Below are 23,361 nucleotides of genomic sequence, written 5' to 3'. Positions count from 1 at the left end.
AGAAGGGATCAAATTTACGCCAACGGGAGTAAAATACGGAACGAGCAAATTGTATTGACCGTCTACTTGTACTTCAAAGGATCAGGTTGAGATTTTATAATCGTACGAGATCATGCGAAACTCATACCTGACGTGAGGACTAAGGAGCTCAAAATGTACTGATAGAGAAGATAGAGAAGATAGCAAGAGGTTTTCTCTGGGGGGACAGCCCAAATCAAAGGAAAATTCACCATGTAGGGTGGGGAAAGATAACACAACCCAAAGGTAGAGGAGGACTAGAGATCCGAAGGCTGAGTAGAGTGAATAGGGCGTTACTAGTCAAAGTGAGCTGGAGGGTTACGGATAGAGAGGAGGCACTGTGGAAGAAAGTGTTGTGAGAGAAATATTGCGGAGGGCAAGGAGACCTATTCGCAAAAAAAGTAGGCGAATCTCACACCTGGAAGAGTATATGCGAAGGCAGTAAAGTTACAGCTAGAGGAAAGAAGTGGAGGATTGGAAACGACAATCTTGCTCTTTTCTGGACAGAAAGGCGGATGTCAAATATACCACTAATTGAAGAAGCTGAAGTGGACTTAAACCTAGAGGTTTTGGAAAGAAAGGTAGGGGAGTACTAGAGGGAAGGAGAAGGATGGAAATGGGAAGAACTGGAAGGAGTTTTGACACAAGAAACACTAGCTAAACTAAAAGGATACTGTGTGGTACAAGGTGAGGATAATCCAGATGTAATGAGTTGGAGCCCAGAAGTAAGAGGGGAACTCACGTCGTCGTCAGCTTTAGCTTATGAAATCCTATTAGAAGAGGAGGACTTGGGGCCGAGAGATAAAGGGTGGGAGAGGAGTTAGAAACAGAAAGGCCCAGAGAGGTGGCAGTTCCTGTTGTGGTTGGTTAGACATGGCAAATTACTCACACAAAGAGAGAAGAAACGAAGGCACTTGGCTCTGGATGATAAATGCCCAATATGCAGAGAGCATGATGAAACTACACTCCATGCACTCAGAGACTGTACCTGGATTAAACCCATTTGGAAAAGATTAGTGTTCCCACATGCTTAGGAGGAGTTTTTCAGTAAGAACACAGTAGATTGGGTAGACTAGAACCTATAGCAAGAGGGCATAGGAGCTGGGGGGAGAGTGATGTGGCAGCTAATGTTCCAACTAACGGTGTACCATGCATGGAGGGCCAGAAACAAATTTGCTATTGAAGGTGAGAACTACATCCTTTAGATCTCCCCAGCAGTTCTGAGGCAAACGGCAGAACAAGCAAAGCAGCTTCTATTCAATGGGAGAGGCAAATTCCCTAGGCAAGAGTGCTTCATAAGATGAATGCCACCAATTGAAGGAGTGGTCAAAATTAATGTGAATGGTGCCTCGGAAAGAAATCTTGGCAGAGCTGGCGTAGGAGGGCTCATTGGGGATGCAGCAGGGATATGGTTAGGAGGTTTTGCAGAAAGTATAGGGGAAACAAGTAACATAGCAGTTGAGCTATGAGGAATTCTTAAAGGAATGCAGTTGGCTTGGATCAAAGGATACAAAGATGTCACCATAGAGTCGTTAATAGAAGATGTAGTGACGACCTCGCCTTACCACAATTTGGTGAAGCAGATTAGAAACATGAAGAGCAGAGAATGGTCGTGCAGGCTGCAACATAGATGGAGGGAAGGAAACAAGTGCGCTGATTGGCTGGCAAAAGAAGCAATCCAGTTACAGTTACTAGGCGGACTAATGGAAGAGCCATCGGATGGACTAAGGGAGCTACTAGGAGCTGATATAATTGGGGTTACAATCCTACGCTTAGTACCTTGTTAACAGGCAGTTGCCTCTCCTTTGTATTAAAAAAAAAAAGGAGCTCAAAATGGGTATCAACGGGCCATTTTTTTTTTCTTTTATGACACTCAAATATTCATTAAAAGCAGGCCATTCGTAGACTTCAGACCAATTCGAGTTATTAGGTCTTGACATATTATAATAATAAAAAAAAGGTCTGGACATTAAAAGCGGGCCATTTTAGTACGACCCAACAGACAACCCAAGGCCCAAAGTTCTTAGTTCAACAGATTCCAAGGCCCATATTCGAAAACTTCAGACCAATTCGTGTGATTAGATCTTGACATATTATAATAATAATAAAAAAAGGTCTGGACATTAAAAGCGGACCATTTTAGGACGACCCAACAGACAACCCAAGGCCCAAAGTTCTTAGTTCAACAGATTCCAAGGCCCATATTTGTACTCTCCCCACCGAAGCCCATTATTATGTCCCAGTTCTCCGACGAAGTAGTCTCGCGGCTCTCCAGTGGTTTGCTTTCTGCTTCTGTAGGAGGAGCAGTAATTGGTTTCTGCTAAGAAAATAAAATTTAAATAAAATTTCTCTTACGGCGACGAATTTGGGTGAAAGTGGAATGGAGCCAGTGGCTTCGGTGGTGGATAAATTGAAAGATTTTGCTAAATCCTCTCAGGAACTGTTGGCCCGGGGCATCCTTCGCTGGCCACAAAATTTCAACCGCCGAAATCCGGTACTTTTCCATTTCTTATTTTTTATTACTACAAATTTTTCCCCTTTATTCAGTTTGTATCTGAATTGTACTGGCTAGGTTAGCAATTGATTGATTTAATGAGCTGTGATCTATTTGGGTTTTTTTTTTGTTTTTTGGGATTCATCCATGCATTGTGAAATAGTACATGGTTCAATGCTTAAATCCCTTGTTGGTTGTTGTTTAAGCTTGTGTTTTTATATCAGAGCCAACTATAGAATGCGTTCAAGTACGTAGTTTCCTGATAGTTTCTTCCATGTACGACTTGATAGTCTACCGTGGATAGTCATGTAAGAATACTGAAGATTGAAACAGAAATGTGGCATGCCATACTCTGAGAGATTATTATTTGTGGCTGCCACATATATCCGTATTTATTGCAGAAGTTCTCTAGTTTTTTATTTTGGGAGTATGTGAAGCAACATTCTTGTGGGCGTCAGCCTTGACGAAACTTTATATGTTGACCTGCTTGAGCTTGACGTGCTTTTTGCGTGCATAGGTAGCTACAGGCTGTTTGATGGGGCTTTACAACTCTTGCAATGATGTGATTTTCAGATTGAAATTTTGAAGCGGTTGCAACGAGAAGCCTTTTCTGATATTATGAAACTAAGAGATAGGCAAGACAAGGTGGAACGAATGCTGACGTTTTATAAAACTTCAAAAGCAACTCCATTCCAAGAGGCTAGTACCCGTGTAAGGGGAGATATAGATGTGGTTGGTGCAATGTTTATGGTGGACAATTTTGATGATCAGCAACATCAAACAGTCCAAAATGCAGGTATTCGGACTGGTGTGGATCTAAGACTTGTATTTGAAACAGCCATTAGGGAGAAAGATATGCTTGTCGCAGAGTTTGTGGCTGGTAGAAAAGACCAAGGCAACACTTTGGAAAGGCCACTGTCATTGGGAAAGCTTCTCTATTCAGCAAATGTCAGTGATTGGTTTTCTGCGGTTGCTATCCCTATGGGTGCTACATGCAGTGATGTTGCAGTTGATATGAGCTCTTTTCATAAGGTAAAACTTCATCTGCAACAATTAATGCTTCTTTTTCATATGGAATTCTCTTTTTCTGTTGTGTTTGTCTGCTTGCATTTGTAATTTTTTTTAACGCAACAATATTAAATGTTAATTATAATGTGGTCACTCAGGTGCATGTGGACATAAATGATCAAACAGCCTCATGTATTTTCAAACTTCCCATTCTCTCTGTATGGCACATACTGATAGCTCTTCTTGATTTGTAGGACAAGGGCTTCTCCGAGTATTCAGCGTATGGACCACCCTTCCTGAATCAGAAGAATGGAAGTGCTCTTGGCATAATGGTCAAGAAGTCGAATGTTGTTGCCTCATTGGCTCAGTTTGTTTCGGGACTAGGATTGCCAACCAACTGTAGTGAAATCACGAATTGCTTTGGCACTTTTGGGCAAGTTGTCTATCAACTATCTCAAAGTACAAAACTCTCACTTTTGGGTGTCCATAAAGTGCCAAAATTGTCAAATCAAAGACTGCGTCTTGGAGCTATGACAACCCCTTTCAGCATTTTTAGGCAACGTAAACTTTCTGAAACATCTATTGAGGAAAATGGTTTGCAGATTGACACATATGGGGAAGGGGAACGGTTGGATGGATCTGTTGCGCTGATGCTTGAATCAGAGCTTGATGAGAGCACACGAATAGGTGGTTGGATTGAAATGAAACAATCAAACACTAGACATCTACAGTGGGCTGTTAGCATGTCTGACACGCCTGAAGATGATCTTGGCTGGGGCTTAAGCATGGGTGGTCTGGTCCAAGGTTCAAGAAGTTGGGACCATTTTCAGGTAGAAGCCTTCCTAAATTTTAGTTTTGGTAAACGATTTAGATTTCAGCCAGCTGTTGTATACTTGGCTGATAGAACTTCTCACTTTCCTGCTTTCTTGTTACGGTCAAGTTGGTCCCTCTAACTAATCGTTCTGACTTTTCCGTTAACACTTTGTTGGAAATATGATTCATACAACTGCAGGCAAGTAACCTGTGGAATTTTTGGGTAAATTATGTTATAATCCACTGGTGGATAGTATTTTCAATTTTGGGTGAGAAACCTATATGATATCAAGTTCATGGATCAATTAGTGAGGTATATTCAAATGGTTGAGCATTACAAATGTCAACTCCCATGGATTTGATTTCTCAAGCTATCATTACAGGCTCACTTGACATAGACTGCAAGTATCCTGTATCTAGAAAAAGGAATTAGTTATTGCTCCTGATGCCTGTATGGTTCTTTCATCACATTTGAATGTACTCCGTGCTTTCTAAATTTTGAATCTCCTTTTGTTTATCTTGCTGGCAAGAAGCGGGCTCTCTTGAAGAGCCTCACGAGAACAATAATTATTCTATTTATGGTACATCTTGATTGTATCCGTTCTTTTTCATGCTTTTCCTTTGAAAAGCACCTACGCATCATGGTGGGCTGGCGAAGAACCTAGCTTCTTTTACACGTCCCTGTTGAAGACATATTTGATTGGTGTCGAGGGTATGGCGTCTGTGGGCAACAATTCACAGTTGCCAGGGTTCCCAGGAATTTTTGCAAGGGTTGTGACTTGTGAATTCTGCAGACAGTGATGCCCATTAAGGAATTGTGTAGGCAATGGCAAAAATTGAAGTTGTGGTTCAATAAGATAAGTAGTTGATTGACCTATTCTGAAATACTGATACAACTAAATTAGAGGAATATCAATTTGTGCTTCTTTCGAAGTTGATGAACGATACCATGTCCCCTAATTCTGTATATTACTCAAATAACTGGTTTGAATGGATATTATCAAGTAATTGAATTGCATTGTAAGAAGGAAATGAATATTTGTCAATTTAAATTCGTTGTTGGGGGATGGGTCGGGCGGTCCAGAAGGAAGAATTGTAAGGCTTTGCTTGATAATTCATTAATTCAATTTTGTACTTAAACTTAATAAATTAAAATTTTAATATGTTTAGACACGTTTAATAATAAAAAATAACATATCTAAAGTAATTAAGTAGAATTGAATTTATTAGGTAAAACTTATTTATTTTTTTTTTTTAGAAAGGATAGGCAAAACTTATTGTAAAAAATAAGTAATAAATTATTCACTTATCATTCAATTTGATGGATAGTCAATATATTAGATTTAGTAGTTCACTTGACTTAATGAATTTAGAATTCAAATTTTAGTTTCATTCAATGTCACTTAGAACCTATGTTTTCAAATTCAAATCGGCCACTGGACCAACCAGTTGAACCGGCTACTAGACAGGCATTCGGTCCAAGTTAACTCATAAAACCATTAAACAAGAACTTGGTTAAACTCGATAAAAAAATCGGATTCAACTAAAAACTAGCTAAACCGGTAAAAACCCAAATTTTCTTTCCTTTTACTTTTTTTTCCGAGCAAATTATCCGGTTGACCATTAAACTTTTGCCATCGTCGAGTTTTGGTCACTCAACTATTAAAAGTCTGGTTTTGGCCACTCAAATATATAAAAGTGAAACGCGAGGCCATTCTGTTAGATTTAGCCGTTAACTTCATGGGTGCGTCCGTTTGCACAATTTCCAATACAAAAAGCAGGGTCAATTTAGGGAAATTACAATGTCCTCCACCATCAACTTCAAACCCATAATTCGGAGCACAAAAGTTAATCGCAGTAACAATAATGGAAGTCCTAGGAATACACCATCTCAGGTCCTCAACACACCTAACTTGAAAGCAAGCTCCATAGATCTGACCCTTTTCAAACAGGACTATACTGCGTGCAGCTGTGGCTTTCCCGTATCCCATTTTCTCCAGGTCCCCATAACCACAAGCCCCACCAACCTGGTCTCCCAGTTCCGCGACGGCGTAGTAGGTGGCTCTGGCGGATCTCCACTCTGTGTAGGAAGAGGGGGTGGAGGAAGAAGGGGAGTAGTGGTAGTGGGAGCGGACTAGCTGGGGTAGTGAGGAGAGTAGCGTGAATGCTACTCTCAGGTCCTAAATTGTCCCTGCAAGCAAGAAAATCAGAACTGAGACTAACCAATTCAAGAACCAGCGTGCCTGCTGATCAGCAAGCGAATTGATCCCCTAAAAGGGAAAAAAAAACAAACAAAAAAAAGGAAAGCCCCACATCACAGAACCTAAACCAAAAAGCCCACAGTGATTACTGAAAGCTCTTTTGACAGATGCTATAGCAGGCAGGAGTACCTTTTTGAGGGTAAAAGCAAGAGTCTTGGAAGTGAATTTTTCCAAGCTATCACGAGTTTTTCTGGCACAATCGACAGCATGAATCTGCATAAAGGGCGGCATGTCAACAGCCACAACCTTGACGCCGGTGCAACAAAAGAAGTCAGCCAACTCAGCTTGCGAGCAGCAAAATGACTTCCTTCTGCCATTCACCGCAAGCGAAATACATGGTCTATTCATTTCACACTACGGCGTGGCTTGATTAGGTTTCTCCAATTCAAGACTCTTCGACATCAAGCCATACGCTTTCTTCACGCCTCTCCTCCTGTCATAGAACTCCTCCTCCCTTTTCTGGGCTCCTCCTCCTCTTGCTCCTGACGATGATTTCTTGATTCTAAGATTAGATTTATGCCCGTCTAATAAGGCCTTCTGAGCTGGAGGAGCATTAGCCAGGCCTTCCTAAATTGTCCCTGCTTTTTGTATTGGAAATTGCGCAAACGGACGCATCGATGAAGTTAACGGCTAAATCTAACAGAATGGCCTCGCGTCTCGCTTTTATATATTTGAGTGGCCAAAACCAGACTTTTAATAATTGAGTGACCAAAATTCGACGATGGCAAAAGTTTAATGGCCAACCGGATAATTTGCTCTTTTTTTTCCCCTCCTCTTTATTCTTCTTGAGCCCGCTTTTGCCTTTGTCAATACATAGTTTTCCACCCATATGCAAAATCAAGCATCCTTTCATCAACCAATCTTCAACCCATTAAAAAAACCATCTTTAAGCATATTTTTCAAACAAGATCTAATTATAGATCTCAAAAATGATAAAAAGGCAAAAACATTGGGAGATAGAGAATAGAGATGTGTGAAAAAAAAAATTAAGGATTAAAGTTTAAGATTTGTGACTTTGAGAAGAAAAAACAACAAAGACAAAACTGAAAAAGGAAAAAATGAAAAAGAAAAAGGAAAAGAAGAAAAACTCATGCTACTGTAGAGAAGTTGGAATAGGAAGAAGAAAATTGGGAAATGAGAGAGGCGGCACCAGTAGGAGAGAAAATGAGGGAGAAAAAGTAGGTTCACAGTTAAAAGTTCTATCAATTTTACGGTTTGACCTCTAGAGTACTAGAAAACTATTATTACGCCTAGAAACATTTTAGAACTTATAGCTACAGCACTAAATTCTTGTATTACTTTTCAAATAAGCCCTCCAATTAGAATCTAAACTTGTTGAATATGCTATAAATTGTAAATGGCATAAATTGCTATTTAATTATACTACCTTATTTGTATTTTCTTGTAAAGTATTTTCGAAACATCAAACATATATTGAACCTACTTTTCTTAGCATTAATATGTTTATAGAAATTTAACGTAATACATTAATTTTTAAAATTAAATATATTTATGACATCATCCTACTCTTTAGATGGGTTTGGGTGACCCTGACCCCTGATTTCGATCGAGTCGATGGCCGGTATCAGTTTCAAAACATTGTTTAGAATCTTTTCAAATTTCAATTTTATCAAACCTCATTTTGAAGATTTTGGATTCGAAACTTCCCATTTGCACTAAAAAAAATTACTCACTTTCATGGTCTATAAATCTTTTCAATAACTGAATAATCAGACGAGAATAATGAGAGAGTCTCATGTCTTACTTATCAGCGTCAGCAACAATGAAATTCGTAGGAGTGGACATCTAAAGTGTGGAAACAACGTCACGGTGGAAGGAAGTCGTTGATTTTGACTTCTGAGGTTGGGTTCATCAGAGATGCCAAGTTTTGTAACATGGAGGCATTAATTTGGTGTGGCAAGGCGCTGTAGCTAAAGGAACACCACGTAATTCTTATTGAGATTTGATTTGGCCGAATTGAGCCCTGTCTAGTTGAGATCCTTTTACACTATGGCTTGGCTTGCGGTTTTTCCCAAAGAGTTTCCGGAACAGAAGTGATTTGGCGGTCAGTTCCCTTGCTACAATTTTGGTGGGGTAAGGGATGACGTCTAATACTGGACCGAAGAAGCAATTTCATGCGGTTGCCTGTGAAATTTTGATGACAAAGCCAATACAGACGTTCAAAAGCCCCACTTTTCTCCAATTTCATCGTTTGCGGTAAATTTTGCAGAAGTTGATTGTGCAAAGTGATTATAGAGAAAAATAAAAAATAGTTGAAGTTAATCTTGGGTAAATTTAAAACATTAGCATTTTTGTTAGCATTAAAAAAAATTGAAATTTAATGGCTAAAACAAACGATAACATCAATCAAAAAAAAAAAAAAAAAAAATTCCCCTGCCTGAAACGTCGTCATTGAAGTGGTAATTTCTGTCCCTTCTTTTTTATTTCTTTTTCTTTTTTGGCCCCTTTCTTGGAGAAAGTAGACAAATTTTTTTTTTTTTTTTTTTTAACGTAAGGAATTCAGTGAATCATTCTGAAAATGTTCATTATGATTTCTCTTTGGCAACTAAGTATACAATACTAGAAAGAGAATTCAGAAAATGCAACGTGATATTGGAGTTCGTTTGTGTTACTTCAGCTTGCTTCAGTCCTGGTCATCTGTTAAGTTATGATTGCGATTTAGGTTTGTTATTAGTGTTACATGGCGTACATTTACCCAAAGCTACACATTCCTGTTTGTCACTGACTTACAACGAAAGGACTGCGAACTCTATATTTTCCGTTGGTCCACGAGATTGAGCCGAACAAATCTCCATTCACAGCTCCTGAAGGTTTGAAAGCAACTTCGTAACTTAGCTTCTTGTCGTTTTTGGTGAATTGCAACTTATTTGGAGTCACTTGGACTTCCAACCCTGTAGGTGTGTCAACCGTTGCTGTATAGACTGATTCATCTTCACCAACACTCGTTGCAGTCCTCAGTACTTTCTTCCATTCATTCACTTTCAAGCCAGATACTGCTATTGAAGGGTAGTTCATGTTGGAGATTAAATCTCCACTCGAGTTGCTTGGGCAAGAAAATGTTTTAGGAAGGTCTGGTGAAATGAGTTTTATCTTGGAAATGTCGTAGCCATTGTTGCAGAGGAACTGCAAATACTCAGTTATTTCAGTCTCATAAACTAGCCCTGGTTGGAATGGACCTGTCGTGCTTACTTCCCCAGCGCCCGAGTCATATGGAGTTGCTGGCTCCCCAGAATTTGTTGTTATTTGGGCCTTCAAATTATTTGTTTGAATCGCTGTAGATGAACATAGAATTTGATCAGGTCATATGATGTTTCAACGATTATGGGAGGGGGTCCGAGGGAATTGATTCAGTATTAACCTGTGGTCATGATGGCCGATCTGATGGCAGAAGCACTCCATGAGGGATACTGGGATTTAACTGTTGCTGCAATTCCAGAAGCGTGGGGGCAAGCCATCGACGTGCCTGAGAGTATGTTGAAAGGAGGTGATGTTTCTGCATCTTCAGTTGCATCTTCTGTGACATTTGAAGGCCATGCCGCAAGGATGTCAACTCCTGGTGCTGCAATATCAGGCTGCAAGAGAATTGGGATCAAAGACATCAATTCCATTGCTGACATTTGATCTCCACTAATTCTTTGAGATACTAAACAAAGGGGCAAAGTTTTACCTTGAGAAGGTTTCTAGTGTTAAATGCAGGGCCTCTTGCCGAGAAATAGGCTATGGATGGTGCTGGCGTGTACTTTGTTACAGTTACGGTTGGTAAAATAGTTGCAGTAGGATTCCTGCAGAGTTCCCAGGTGGACTTAGAAATGTCATGCATTTGTATAAAACGGAACATCATGAAGCAATTCTTTCACCTTCTTTCCAGATTGGTGATTACCTTGTTGAGTTGATGTAAGAGATAATCTCTGAGCCATCCTTTTTGGTGACTGTTGCTAATGGAGAAGAGCCATAGATGGACGCCACCGTCGTTGCATCATCATCTATCAATACTACTCCAATTCCACCCTGGCTTATTACCGTCTGAAGCTTCTCTTTTGGCGAATATTCACCATCAGAGTTTTCACACACAATAATTTTCCCCTTGACTTTGTCTTTATCTAATGCACCTGGGATACAAGTTCTAAAACAACTCCTTGTCAATGATGTCTGATGATTATGCGTCTGAGTGGCTAAAACCGAAGGATTATGTGTTAGTTATATCTACCTTCCTGAATCATCTGAAGCTGCAGAATCCTTGGCGGAAGGACCATAGATCAAGGGGTATATGGGAGATTTCTGGATATTAGCAAAATTAATTCCTCCACCCTGAGATTGAGACAAGGATATTCAAGTTGGGAATAAGGAATGTAACCTGTTTCTCATAATTAGTTCAAATGTTACACCATAGGACCTGCACTCATTTTCTTCTAAAATTTTTGAAGAATGAGTAAAGTTCATTAATTACCTTGATGACTTTATTTCCGCCTAAAACCACATCTGACTCAAATTGTCGGTCAATGGTGGTGGCAGCAACAGTGAGAATCCAAGGAGCGACATTTACAACTGTCTCGCGGGCAGGACCATCATTCCCTGCCGAGCATACAACAAGAATGCCTTTTTCAACTGCATGAAATGCTCCAATCGCAATGGGATCTACTGAGAATTCCAGCTCTGAGCCTGCTGATGCACCAAGTGATAGTGATAGGATGTCAACCCCATCGGCAATTGCATCATCAAATGCTTTTAGAATAGCTGAACCTCTACATCCGTTAAGAGTACAAACACGGTACATTGCAATCCTAGACCCCGGGGAGCCACCCTTGGCGATGCCTTCAGCTAGGCCACGATAGGATGCTCCCTCAACGGGGCTTCCTGCTGCAGTGGCTGCAACATGAGTACCATGGCCATTTTGGTCCCTCGGGGACCCAGATGAAGTTGAAGATTCGGAATCATCATAATACCTTGCTCCAATCAATTTCCTGATGCCAATGACACATTAAATAATCAACATTGTGAGCTTTTGCGACCATAGTTTTCTACCCTTTGTGATTCTAGTACTCGAGGATACATACTTTTTTTTTTTTAACACTATAGGTTTACAACAAAACAATTGAGGAAAGAAATGGAATTTTCAAGAAGGCAAAGGAGGTCCAAGATAACAAGAAGAAAAGGAAATAAGCACATGCATTCTTTATTTTGTTTCCAATTCTCTGCAACAATTTTAATATAAATTACCTGTTACAGTTGGAAGAAGTAAAGCCAGAGCCTTGCATGCATGATCCCTTCCATTTTGGTGGGATTGGACCGATATCTTTATCATTGAAACTTTTTGATTCCGGCCAAATTCCTGCAATGACAGTTTGAAATCAGAAGTGCTGGCAAGATGCACAATGCTTTTTCTTGGGTACTAAATGTCTCCGGGTAACTTTACCTGTATCCATGATGCCGATTATGGTGTCTTCTCCATTTGAGGAGGAATTCGAACCTGAAGTTGGCCTCAAATTGATTTCTACATCAGTTTGATACTTCAAGAAGTCCCAGGAACGTGTTGTGTGGAGCTGTAGGAGTGGATCAGGGAAAACTGATACTACTCCAGGCCTTTGAGCAATTGATCGGGCCTCTTCCTCAGATAAACGAGCTGCAAACCCCGAAAACCCATTGTTGTAGCTGTATACTACATCTTTTTTCCTGGCACAGTTGCAAAAGATTCAACAACATGAACTCTGTGGGATTAAAAAGACCATGGACATAAAAAGAAATGTGGAATAAATAATGCCAACGTTGGAATGAAAGGTTCGTCCTGCAATTTCCGTTGTGCTCTTTGATTGTTTTTTAACTTGCGCACAAGCATGTTCTGATTACCAATGTCTTGGAGAATTCAATTCTGTCATTACGGAAATGTTCTTATTCCTGGTTTTGTAATCTACTTCTACCTTTTTAGCATGGAGTTCAAAAGCTGATCATGGTCATTTCTTCGGGCACGAGTTGATGAGGGCGCAGCTCCCATATAAACAATATAAACACCATCTTGTTTTGCTCGTACTGCCTCAGTAGTTGTCTGAGATGAGACAAGGAAGAGGGAAAAGCAGAGCAGAATAGAAAAACAGTTCATACTTGTATCTGTTAGTATCACAGTTATTCATATTGGAGCAGCAAGCACAACGGCTACTTATAGAGCTCCAAAGAAGGAGAACTAGGCCCGAAGGTAGGATAATTAGAACTGCTGCGAAGGTCAACTTGGTGCATTCATGCGTGTGCGCACTGCACAAATCCTCATTAATCAGCTGCTACTGTAATAATACCCACTAAAAGTGCGCCATTAGTCATCTAACTGCACTCCATATTGGACCAAGCAAAGGAGTGATGACTGGCAGCGTCCGCTAAAGAGTTTTATTTGGTGCATTTTCTAAGTCGGGGCAGTTTCATACGACTTTTAGAAACCTATATCCACAAATCTCAGTAACAGATTAACAGAAGTATGCTTGCCTGTTGGGAAGGTTTTGCTAATTATGAGTAGTGCTCGAGTTGAGTGTGCTCTTCATTGCAAAATCACAAAGCTTAACATAAATTTCACGTAAAAAGATTGCGGCTTTATATTCAGGGTAGCGACATCAAGTAGCTCTGCAAGCACGCTTTTCCGTCTGTAACATTATCATTGTTCTCCATGTGATGCACTTGAGATGGAATGGAAGGGGAAGGGACCCCTACCCCTTGCTTGAAAAGAGGTACCAGAGACTGGGATTATCAAATTCACCATAGTGAAAGCTGCCAGTATCTGATTTTTTTTTTGGTAAGAAAAAGTTGAGTATCTGATTTTTTTTTTTGTAAGAAAAGGTTGATTTGGATTCGATTCCGATCACCGCCACAAGTCAGGTATGTCCTCCGAATTATAGATCACTCACAAGGTTCTTATAAATAGCTCACCAATATAGCTTTCACATTAACAGTTGGATTCGAACGTATGACCTTTTGTACGGAAGTGATCCGTTATTATCAATTGAGCTAACTTATATTGGCAAAGCTGCGAGCATCTGATCGTTCTATGAAATGGGCTCCCTGTGCAGAAGTTTCTCAAGTCCACTGCTTGTATCAACCTATGTGCATCTTACAGAGAGAGAGAGACAGAATTTGGTGGTAGTTGCGCCAATAAGTCGAAGGGATTAGAAGAATCACTTTCAAAAGGTTTGCACGTCAATCAATAATTGATCTCCTAATCTAAGCATAGATGTTAAAATGGGGCAACTTCCGCCCCACGTTCATCCATTAGCTAGAGTGACCCGTCGTTCCATCATCGTACTAGTGCGCCACTGCACCTCTTATCACCAGTCTGAAGATAATGGATTATTTAGGCAACCAAAAATCTACTACCGTTTTTCCACCATTAGCTCTATATCAAAATGAATTCTTAAGATTCTAGAATATCCCCATTTTGCCAGACACAAGATTTACTGATGGTAAAGTTTGTCATGAGGTCAATGTCAAAAACCCTCTCCCCACCCCACCTCAAAACTCTCGTCCATAGATCACTTCTCACAAAGGCGCCGCCTATCCCCTTTTCCCGATCAGTACCTTGTTCTTACGAATAATTCTCGAGTTTGTAATTTCCGTGCTCCTAACCTTTCGAAAGGATTGATGGTTACAAAGATTTCCAACTATGAGTCTGTGCCATTGGTGTAAGAGAGCATAGCTTCAGCAAAACCACGAAAGTTGCCCAAACAGACGTAAAGCATAAGGAAACAGTTACGGGGTAAGGTGATCTAATGCAAATAGATGCATCCACTATAACTCTCTCACCCTAATCATGCACAACACCCATTCCTCAAAGACATTCAGCGTTCCGAGGCCACTATAGCAACAGCCACTTGTTACTTCCAAGTTCACTTGGTCAAGGCAATAGAGGACAACAAGACACGAGAGAAAAAATTGGCTGTTTGAATAACTACGACGATGTTAAAAAGTGAAATTGCAGCTCACAAACTTTATAACTTAGAAGCAAAACAGCTGGGAAACTGGACATGCAGGAATAAGGCATTAGCACAACGCAAGGTGAGTGAGAAGACAAGATTCCTATTTTTGGGCATCAATTCTATGTACCCGTCTACAGTTGAGATTATGAACCTGCACAATCAATGACAACTCGGGAAATTCACCATCAATGTCACTTTCAATTAACAAGTCCTGCTCTCAAGAAGATTCTCCCGAGAAAGGAAGAAAACTGCATACGCTGGTCAAAAACATAGTAGCTACATTCTCAGGAAGTGACAATGGATCCATCGACATAGCTAGTAATATTAGCTCATCAGATTGCAAATCCACCGCTTCACCCTACATAATTTAGAAACCAAAAAAATAATAATAATAATCGCAAACCAGTCTTTGTCAAATGCGTCATAGTGTTATCAGAATCTCTTAGATGTTGGTTTCATAGAGCTGTTTGTTGTCAAATGTCATCATCGATATGTAACAGAGAGAAAGGGAAACCTCAGGATTCAAGAGAAGTCTTCAAAGTCATGCATCATTAAGGCCAAAGACATTGTATATAAAACATAACGATGGTAAAAGCACTGATGACAGAAATGCTACAGCTAGCAAAACCTATTCTTGCACAGCTCTCCTAGCAGCATCATCTTCCTCTTTCATCTTCCTCTCCCACCTTCTCTTCCTATAATCAGCTAACATGGCAGGCATCTTCTGCATCAATGCAGCAGTATTCTCCCGCTTTTCAGCAGCAATTCTGTCACACTTATGCCCTTTACGCTTGTTTCTCATTTCCTTCCTTTGGGGATCATAATCCCAATCTTCCCCAGCAAGAAGAACCTCTTTGCGAAGGCGGGCCCGACGACGGGCACTGATGCCCAGAGGCTTCCAAGCCCCAAGCTCCCAATAACCCCAAACTCCTTTAGATAGCTCGTCCTTGTATTTCACCAGCTTATCTCGCCATGGATACTGGTATTCGCCAACTGACTTCACCACAGATTTCACTGCAGCTTTTCCTGCCATGGAAGTAAACACTGACATAGAACAATTATCAAACAGTTGCTAGGCAGATGTGAAACAGTGATCAGAGACAATAAAGATTTTATAGCAAAAAAAGATCCTAGAAGAGCATGAAATACAAGCAATAAACTAATCCGCAGTCAGCAATATATCCAGTTATGAATTGATATTGCAGAGTGGAACAAGTAAGATTCTCTCTCTCTCTCTCTCTCTTTTATTTGCGATGACAGGAAGGAAGATACCTGGGAACAAAGCGTATCGTTTGCAGTTTCGGATGGGGAAAATCTGCTCCTGCTATGGGTTGCCTGAATAGGGTAATAAGGAGAGGAAGGCGTGGTTATGGCTATTAACCGGCAAACCGCCGAGGAGCGGAAATGATGACAAGGGGACCAATCAGAAACGACAGAATAGTCAAAGGACGAGAGAGAAGGGATCCCCCAATCACATCGAACCCTTTGCCTCCGCATCCATTTTAAGTTTTTAACCCTTCCCAGAAAAAAATAAGTAAAAAAAAATCCGAAGGTGTGTTTCTTTGTTTTAGATGGTCCTTTCTCACTAGTTATGTTACAATATCAAACTATGGAGTGACAAATTATACTACGTGTGGCTGGGTATGTGATTATTTGAAAATGCGAGTTAATTTTGTTCTGATTTTTTTTTCAGAATTAACAACTTGAATCATATGTGGCCCTGTATAATGACACATTTGTTTATTTATATATATATTAGAGGCAATGTCACATTAACCTAACAATCTAAAAAAACATAAACAGTTAAATGTCCATTACATTTGGCAAATTGGGGGGGATTTGATGGGACTTAATTGAAAATGCAAAATATGATTTATATCCAAGCAATCTCGTGTTAGTCAGGAGACCAAGATGAGCGGGGCTAAACCCATTTTAATATCGTCCAAATATCCAATGAATTCCAATTTATGTTTTTTCAACCCTTTTTATCCTAATCAAATTGGGGAGGGGGGATTTGATGGGACTTAATTGAAAATGCAAAATATGATTTATATCCAAGCAATCTCGTGTTAGTCACGAGACCAAGATGAGCGGGGCTAAACCATTTTAATATCGTCCAAATACCCAATAAATTTCATTTTATGTTTTTTCAACTCTTTTTATCCTAATCAAATGTCTCAATACCACTTTTTTTAATATCACATAGTTTGTTTAATTTTGTAAAACTTTCCACCATCTAAGTCATGTATTCTATTAACCTCAGTCTCTCACTTTGAAAGTTTTTTCTCTTGTTCTAGAGAGAGAATTCTCCCCTCGGTGGGAGCCACACCTTCTAACAAATTTTTCAAACTTTTTCTCTTTTTGAACTCCAAAATAATTGAAAGCAAGAAGAACTCTTTGAACTTTTCAACCTCCGATCGATGCAATTATGAATAACTGCAAGAGTATTGCAGTGATTCATTCCTTCTTTCATCATCTCCTTCCTAAGAATATCTCATTCGTCTGTCATAGCTAGCGCATTTTCAGTTAATAGCCATATACTTTTTAGTTCTTTTGGGTCGCAGGAAGAATGAGTTGAGCTTTCTTTTAATTTTCTTCTTTTTTCTATTTGTTTTGTTATCATTTGATTTCGTCTCAGTTTTCCAGATTTTCGCTTAGTTCTCAGATCTCTGAGCTATACTGTCTGGCTGGAGGACAGAGGCAGGGTGCAGTGGGTTGACAGCGGTGCTTCCTTGAACTGGACTGGGAAGGCACGTTCTGGCAGTTGAGGCAGTGTAGGCAGTGGGATCTGTGACTATGGAGCATATCGAGGAGGTCTTGTGAAAGCTTTCCTTATCGGAGAATGAACGGGAGGGAGTTTGTCTGGAGAACGAAGAGCTGGAAAAAAGTATAAAGGAGTGCAGATTGAGCTTGATTGACAAAGTTTGGGGGGAAAAGCAGGCTAACTTTACTGGTATGAAGAGCTTTGCCAATAACATATGGCCTCAGGTGAGGAATTTAAAATTTACTGAGATTAGAGCTAATATGTTTCAGTTTGGGTTTGAAAATAGGAAGGATATTGATTTTGTGCTCAGTAAAAGCCCATGGATATATGATGGTCAGCCTTTAGTGTTGTTAGAGTGGAATGAGGGATTGGAAGAGGAGGAGATAGCGTTTAGTAAGACTACAGTTTGGGTTCAGGTATGGAATATCCCCCTTCACTGGGCAACGAAGAAGGCAGGAAGAAAAATAGGTGAAATTTTTGAGGGGGTTAGAGAGGTTCTTATCTCCCAGGGAGGAGAAAATGATGGTAGGCATTTAAAAATCTAGTAGATCTAGATCTGAGAGAGCCCTTACCAAGAGGAGTTATGGTGAAAAGTGTGGGGGGACAAGATGGATCGAATTTAAATACAAGAAGTGTCCTGATTTCTGCTTCTGTTATGGATTGATAGGACATTCTGAACGTCATTGTGCTAGGAAGGGAATGAATATAGACAAAGAGAATCAATATGGTAACTGGTTAAGGGCCAGCTTTCCTAGGAGTCCTAGGAGGAAAGCTAGGTATAAGAGGGAAGATGAGAGATGTGAGAAGGAGGGGGAAAGAGAACCAAATCTGGATAGGAAGGGTAGTCTTTCTTACTTCCCTGTGTTGACCTATACTAAAGAATTCCACAGATTCTCTGGGAATCCTAGATCCCCAAATATCAGGGATGAGGGGCAGAATGTGGTCATGAAAGGGGGAACAGTTAGGGATTTGGTAGAGCAGGAAGGGTTGGCAAAAGTGGGTAAGCATGGGATAGGGAGGGAGGAGAGCAGGGGAGAGTGCTATGCACAAGAGGAAGCCAAGGAAGTCACTGAGGAAGATAGGGAAGGGGGGTCAGAAGAATGTAGTAACTGTGGAGGGGAAATGTGAGGGGGATGTAGGGGAAAAGAAGGCAATGTGGGTGGATGATGAAGATGCTGACAGGGTAGGAGAAGGTAGGAAAGAGAGGAAGGGGAAAATATACAGAAAATACGTCAAAATGAGCCAGGACCAGCACAGGGAACTACATAATCAGTAAGACATGGAAGAGGCTAGTGCAGAAGGTGAGTAGGAGGAAACCTCTGCAAGAGCTGGAAATAGGGAAAAGGAAGATATATGTCAATAATGGAGGACAGTTGGTAGATCACAGGAAAGATGAGAGTAAGAAACAGGCCAGATTGATGGAGATAGTTGAAAATAGTATTATGCCTACTGAGATGGTGGAGCCTTCCCTCAATGAGGCTCCCAAGTTCCAATGAGAGCTCTCATGTGAAACTGTCGAGGTGCGGGGAGCCCTTTGACAGTTTCCCAACTCAAGAAACTTGTGAGAGTCCACTCCCTTTCTTTGATTTTTCTGTCTAAAACAAAAAAGAAGAAGAGTTACATGAATAGTATTAAGCAATGGGTGAAGTTTGATAATTTGTTTGTAGGAGATCCAGTAGGCTTGGCTGGGGGTTTGGCTGTAATATGAAGGAATGATTTATAGGTGAAAACTATTCTGTTTACTAGTTTCACTATAAAATTATTAGTGGCTGACCAGGAAGAAAAGAGAGATTGGTGGTGTGTATGTGTATATGCCAGTACAGATGATAAAGTGAGAGAACAACAATGGCACGTAATAGAAATAAGGAAATAGATTTGGAAAATTGTTGGGTATTGATGAGGGATCTGAATGATATTACCTCCAATAGGGAGAAGTGGGGAGGAAGGATCAGGTCAGATCAGGTCAGAAGCAAGTTTTGAGACGTTTAATAGGTTCATTAATAGGAATATGTTGATAGATATTGGCTATGAGGGGGTTTCTTGGACTTGGTGCACTAACTGGGACAAGGAGAGAGAAGTAAAAGAAAGAATTGATAGGATTCTGGGAACAAGGCAGTGGTGTGATAGTGTTGGAAAGGTGAAGTGCACTCATGTTGAAACTGAGGCTCCTGATCAGTGTGCTCTGATTCTAGATACTACACCAGAAGAAAGGAAAAGGAGGAAGAGATTTATGTTTGATAGGAGATGGCTCATGCAAGGGGATGTGGGGAAGATGGTGAAGGAGGCTTGGGAGACTGATCTGCAGGGTTCTGGGTTATATAAGGTGCACTGTAAAATTAAGCAAGTCAGAGTCAGCCTTCTGAGATAGAGTAGAAAGCCGAACATGAATTCAAAGCAGCATATAGATCAGATTAAGAAAAAAATTAGGGATGTGAGGGAAAGTAGAAGCAGCGACAGTAGAGGTAAGATTGTGGGGCTTAAGAGGCAATTGACAAAAACATACAAGAGGGAAGAGATCTTCTAGAGTCAAAAGGTCAGGGTTAAGTGGTTAACAGAGGGTGATAAGAATATAAGCTTCTTCCATGCAAGTGTAACGAGTAGGAGGAGGCAGAATAAGTTGAGGGTGTTACAGAAGAAAACTGGGGAGTGGTGCAATACTGAGGAAGAGATATGTGAGGAGGTGGTGGATTATTTTCAGCACTTATTCACATCTGATAACCCTACAGAGTTTGAGAAAATTTTGGAAGGAATCCCACTGACTATAACTGCTGACATGAACAGAATGCTAATTAGACCTGTCTTAGAACAGGAAATCTACCAGGCAGTCAAATCCATGTACCCTAACAAGTCCTCAGGATCAGATGGTATGTCTTGTAACAGCCCCACTTTCCCCTAAGGCGAACCAAAGGGGTTAGCGGACTGCCTGCCCAGCTCTCGCCAGGACTACGGATCAGTTAACGTCGATCTAATGCGCTCCGGAGCTTACCAACGCGCGCAAATAGGTCAAAATCACAAAATAAAAAAAAAACGAAAATCGAAGCCGCGATGAACAGTAGAGGACACGTCAGAATCCGGCCGGATTTGGCCCTTTCCTTTTCCAAATTTTTTTTCTTTTCCGCTTGAAACGCGTATCAGTTCGAAATCCAACCAAGCATCGACCAAACATATATATACATTGGAAACCAACATTTGCAAGCCAAGACGGCATATCAAATATTCAACTAGTTCATACATGTACAAATAACCATTTACAAGCCAACCATTGGTTGCAACAAAACACTTAGGGTTTTCACCCTCAAGGAGCTATTCAAAATATACATTCACATGAGCTCAACTTGAACCAACTAGCACATTCTTTCCAAAAGTGGTCATTTTCCTGTAAGGAAAACAAATGGCACGGTATGAGCTAAAGCCCAGTGAGCAACTATCACACAAAAGCAGTCAAGATCACATAATCATAACCGTTCAGTTCAAATATGCAATTAAGAGATAAATCAAACCAGGGAAAGGATACGGTTGGCTCTCAAGAGCCCATTTCCACACTTGCAATCTTGATCCAACCTCATTGACCCTCCGTCAATGTTAAAAGTACCAAAACCGTAGACCTCACTTTACTTCCTTTCCTTCCACCAATCATACCCCAACCGGGCCCGCACTCCATTCAGTCACTTTTGGTAATACTCGAGTATACCGGAACCAAGAGTTTCATTACTACAAGGTTCCTCAGTACAGTCCCCGTGGCAAGACAATTTTCACGACCAAGCCCTCGCCGGCTCGATCCAATTGACTACCAAACGGGGTTGAGCTCAGTGATACAGTAAAGCCGTTGGACATTCATCCAAACGACACCAAATCAGTTTCCATGAGTGGAATTCAGTATTTCATATAACCAGTACAGTATTTCAGTGAACAGTCATTAACCATGAATAAAATCACAAGGGGTGAGGGCGGTCAATTACACCCTCACCTTAATCACTTCCAATAAGCAAATAAGCCTTCAAGGCATCAATTACACATATAACAAAGCCACATTGTAACAGTTAAGTGAGTAGTATACTCACAAATCAAATAAGTGCTATTTCATGCACTTCCGTCAGGGGAATGTCGTGAACCACCGTCACGCCCTAGAACAAGTAAACAAATGCAATGAGACTCGATAACGAGTCATATAGCAATGCCAATCACAACCCCAATAGGGTTTTATAAACATATACAAGTATGATAGCAAACCAGGAATTAAGAAAGGCCTTAAACTCAGGCCTTGGAAAGAAAACCGGATTCGACCTCATAATGCGGTAATGGCACAACTCTCACTACAATTATCGGATGGGGGTGTAAGACCCACCGCTTCGAAGCTATGGAACAGGGCTACAACAATGAAGAAGGTCACTCAATCCAGTTCCTAGCTTAACTAGGTCGAAAATGCCAAATACTATACCAGAATTACCAAAACAGGTTTGCAAATCACACAAAACTGTAATTACTATAACTTAGTCTATACAAGTCCAAATGCCGAAATTCCAAAGGCATATGTTAGCTAAGACATCCAGCTACATTTCATCAGAAGACACCAACAACTAAATCCAAACCAATTCCAGTCAAAATGGCCAATAACCAGTACAGTTTTCGCATTCTGTCTAAAGCAGAACAGCTACAGTAATTTCGTCATAACTCATTCCACATTAATCCAAATGACCTGAAATTTTACAGGCACCTCAAAAACATCAATACCTACAACTTTCATGTTTTGAGCAAAGTCAAATTCGGCCTCTAACCCTATGATCCAAAACCGGACAGAATTGGGGATTTAAGAACCCTAACTTTTCAGTTTTCATTCCAAATCCAAAATTGGTTGCATTTATCCACATTTCACATCCACTAGAGCCATTATAGTCCATTGCCAATCATCACAAACAACCACACCATCATAATCCAATTAAACCAGAAAAATCATCATAAAATGGAAAACTTCACCAAATCAATTCAAACCAAGATAAAAACCAGAAATTTCAGCACTTTAATCACTAATAAGCATAACTTAAGTATCATTAGATGTAGGAGGAAGATACACACACTACTCACCTAGTAACAAGAGAGGTAGAGGTGTTGGACACCTTAGCTCTTCCAAAAACTTCACCAAATCAACCACTAACACCAACTAGAAAGATTTTATGGAGTAGAAACTAGTTTAGTTGGTTGAGTTATGGATTGAAGCAAGAAGAAATCAAGACTTGAAGAGGTTTTCTTCCTTCCTTGAACTTGAGAGAGAGAGCCGGCCAACAAGAGAAGAAAAATTGTGAATTTTATGCAATTTTTGGATATTTAATCCTTTGGTCAAAAAAGTCAAAATTGTGAATAGTAAATCTTAAAGGAAAACCAATAACATGGTGACACTTGTCACTCTATTTAATGCATTCTTATCACTTTTTTTCTCTCTCACATCAATCACTTCACACACTCTACTTATCTCTTAACACCCGATAAAATTTACACAGTATCCGGAATTTAACCTAATTGGCCGAATTTTTCCGAACTTTTCGCACTAGTGGGTCCCACGTCCAATATATATTCTTAATTTTTTTAAAAACTCACCAATACTAGAAAAATCATCTAAAAACTATAATTGCTCATAAAATCAACCCAGAAAATGTTTCTAAGCCAGAAAATGCAAAAATTATGCAATTAAGGGAACTAAAACCCTAGGAAAATTTTTAGGGTATTTACGGGTTCTCACACTCTCCCCTCCTTAAAAGAATGTCGTCCTCGACATTCCACCTGTACTAATCAGATCAAATATCCCTCAAGAGTCACTCGAGCCTTCTAACTAATATAGATCCGGTCAAGATATCGCTCAGAAACCAATCAAGCATTGGGATTCAATCTATTCCAACTTGTATTTACCAGGTCCAATTTGTTTTTCCCAAAGTCGGCCAAATACTAAAAATCATTCGAATCTCACTTATCGTAATTCATGATCCAGGAAAGCATGGCCTATATAATCCAAGTACTATATATCACGCCAATCCAACCTAT

General features: G+C 40.2%; 5 protein-coding genes across 7 annotated transcripts; 3 read left to right on the top strand and 2 right to left on the bottom strand.

Annotated features, from left to right (window-relative positions):
* The first annotated feature begins 1,502 nt into the window (after positions 1-1,502).
* Positions 1,503-1,805, top strand: LOC140015437 (uncharacterized). The gene has a single exon (XM_072068014.1). The coding sequence runs from the start codon at positions 1,503-1,505 to the stop codon at positions 1,803-1,805; it is 303 nt and encodes a 100-aa protein (XP_071924115.1).
* A 453-nt stretch (positions 1,806-2,258) lies between these two features.
* On the top strand, positions 2,259-4,596 carry LOC140015399 (uncharacterized). 3 transcript variants are annotated; one of them, XM_072067936.1, is made up of 3 exons: positions 2,259-2,512; positions 3,086-3,544; positions 3,775-4,596. In XM_072067936.1, exons 1-3 carry the CDS (start codon positions 2,399-2,401, stop codon positions 4,471-4,473), a joined length of 1,272 nt encoding a protein of 423 aa, XP_071924037.1. In that variant the 5' UTR covers positions 2,259-2,398; the 3' UTR covers positions 4,474-4,596. The 3 variants fall into 3 exon arrangements, with proteins under 3 accessions (XP_071924037.1, XP_071924039.1, XP_071924038.1); XM_072067938.1 differs by having other exon boundaries at positions 2,319-2,512; positions 3,034-3,544; XM_072067937.1 differs by having other exon boundaries at positions 2,319-2,512; positions 3,030-3,544.
* A 4,590-nt stretch (positions 4,597-9,186) lies between these two features.
* LOC140015512 (CO(2)-response secreted protease-like) lies at positions 9,187-12,790 on the bottom strand. The gene is made up of 9 exons (XM_072068154.1): positions 12,531-12,790; positions 12,029-12,285; positions 11,833-11,944; positions 11,063-11,576; positions 10,823-10,923; positions 10,496-10,738; positions 10,283-10,397; positions 9,974-10,187; positions 9,187-9,887 (listed from the first exon to the last, which is right to left on the bottom strand). Exons 1-9 carry the CDS (start codon positions 12,707-12,709, stop codon positions 9,334-9,336), a joined length of 2,289 nt encoding a protein of 762 aa, XP_071924255.1. The 5' UTR covers positions 12,710-12,790; the 3' UTR covers positions 9,187-9,333.
* A 2,295-nt stretch (positions 12,791-15,085) lies between these two features.
* Positions 15,086-16,080, bottom strand: LOC113711110 (uncharacterized). The gene is made up of 2 exons (XM_027234270.2): positions 15,837-16,080; positions 15,086-15,608 (listed from the first exon to the last, which is right to left on the bottom strand). Exon 2 carries the CDS (start codon positions 15,595-15,597, stop codon positions 15,193-15,195), a length of 405 nt encoding a protein of 134 aa, XP_027090071.1. The 5' UTR covers positions 15,598-15,608; positions 15,837-16,080; the 3' UTR covers positions 15,086-15,192.
* A 3,157-nt stretch (positions 16,081-19,237) lies between these two features.
* On the top strand, positions 19,238-19,696 carry LOC140015436 (uncharacterized). Its single transcript, XM_072068013.1, has one exon. It carries the CDS (start codon positions 19,238-19,240, stop codon positions 19,694-19,696), a length of 459 nt encoding a protein of 152 aa, XP_071924114.1.
* The last annotated feature ends 3,665 nt before the right edge of the window (positions 19,697-23,361 follow it).

This window comes from Coffea arabica, chromosome 10e (genome assembly GCF_036785885.1).
Source record: "Coffea arabica cultivar ET-39 chromosome 10e, Coffea Arabica ET-39 HiFi, whole genome shotgun sequence".
In the NCBI taxonomy this organism is placed as follows: domain Eukaryota; kingdom Viridiplantae; phylum Streptophyta; class Magnoliopsida; order Gentianales; family Rubiaceae; genus Coffea; species Coffea arabica.
This window is presented reverse-complemented; position numbering and strand designations above follow the sequence as displayed.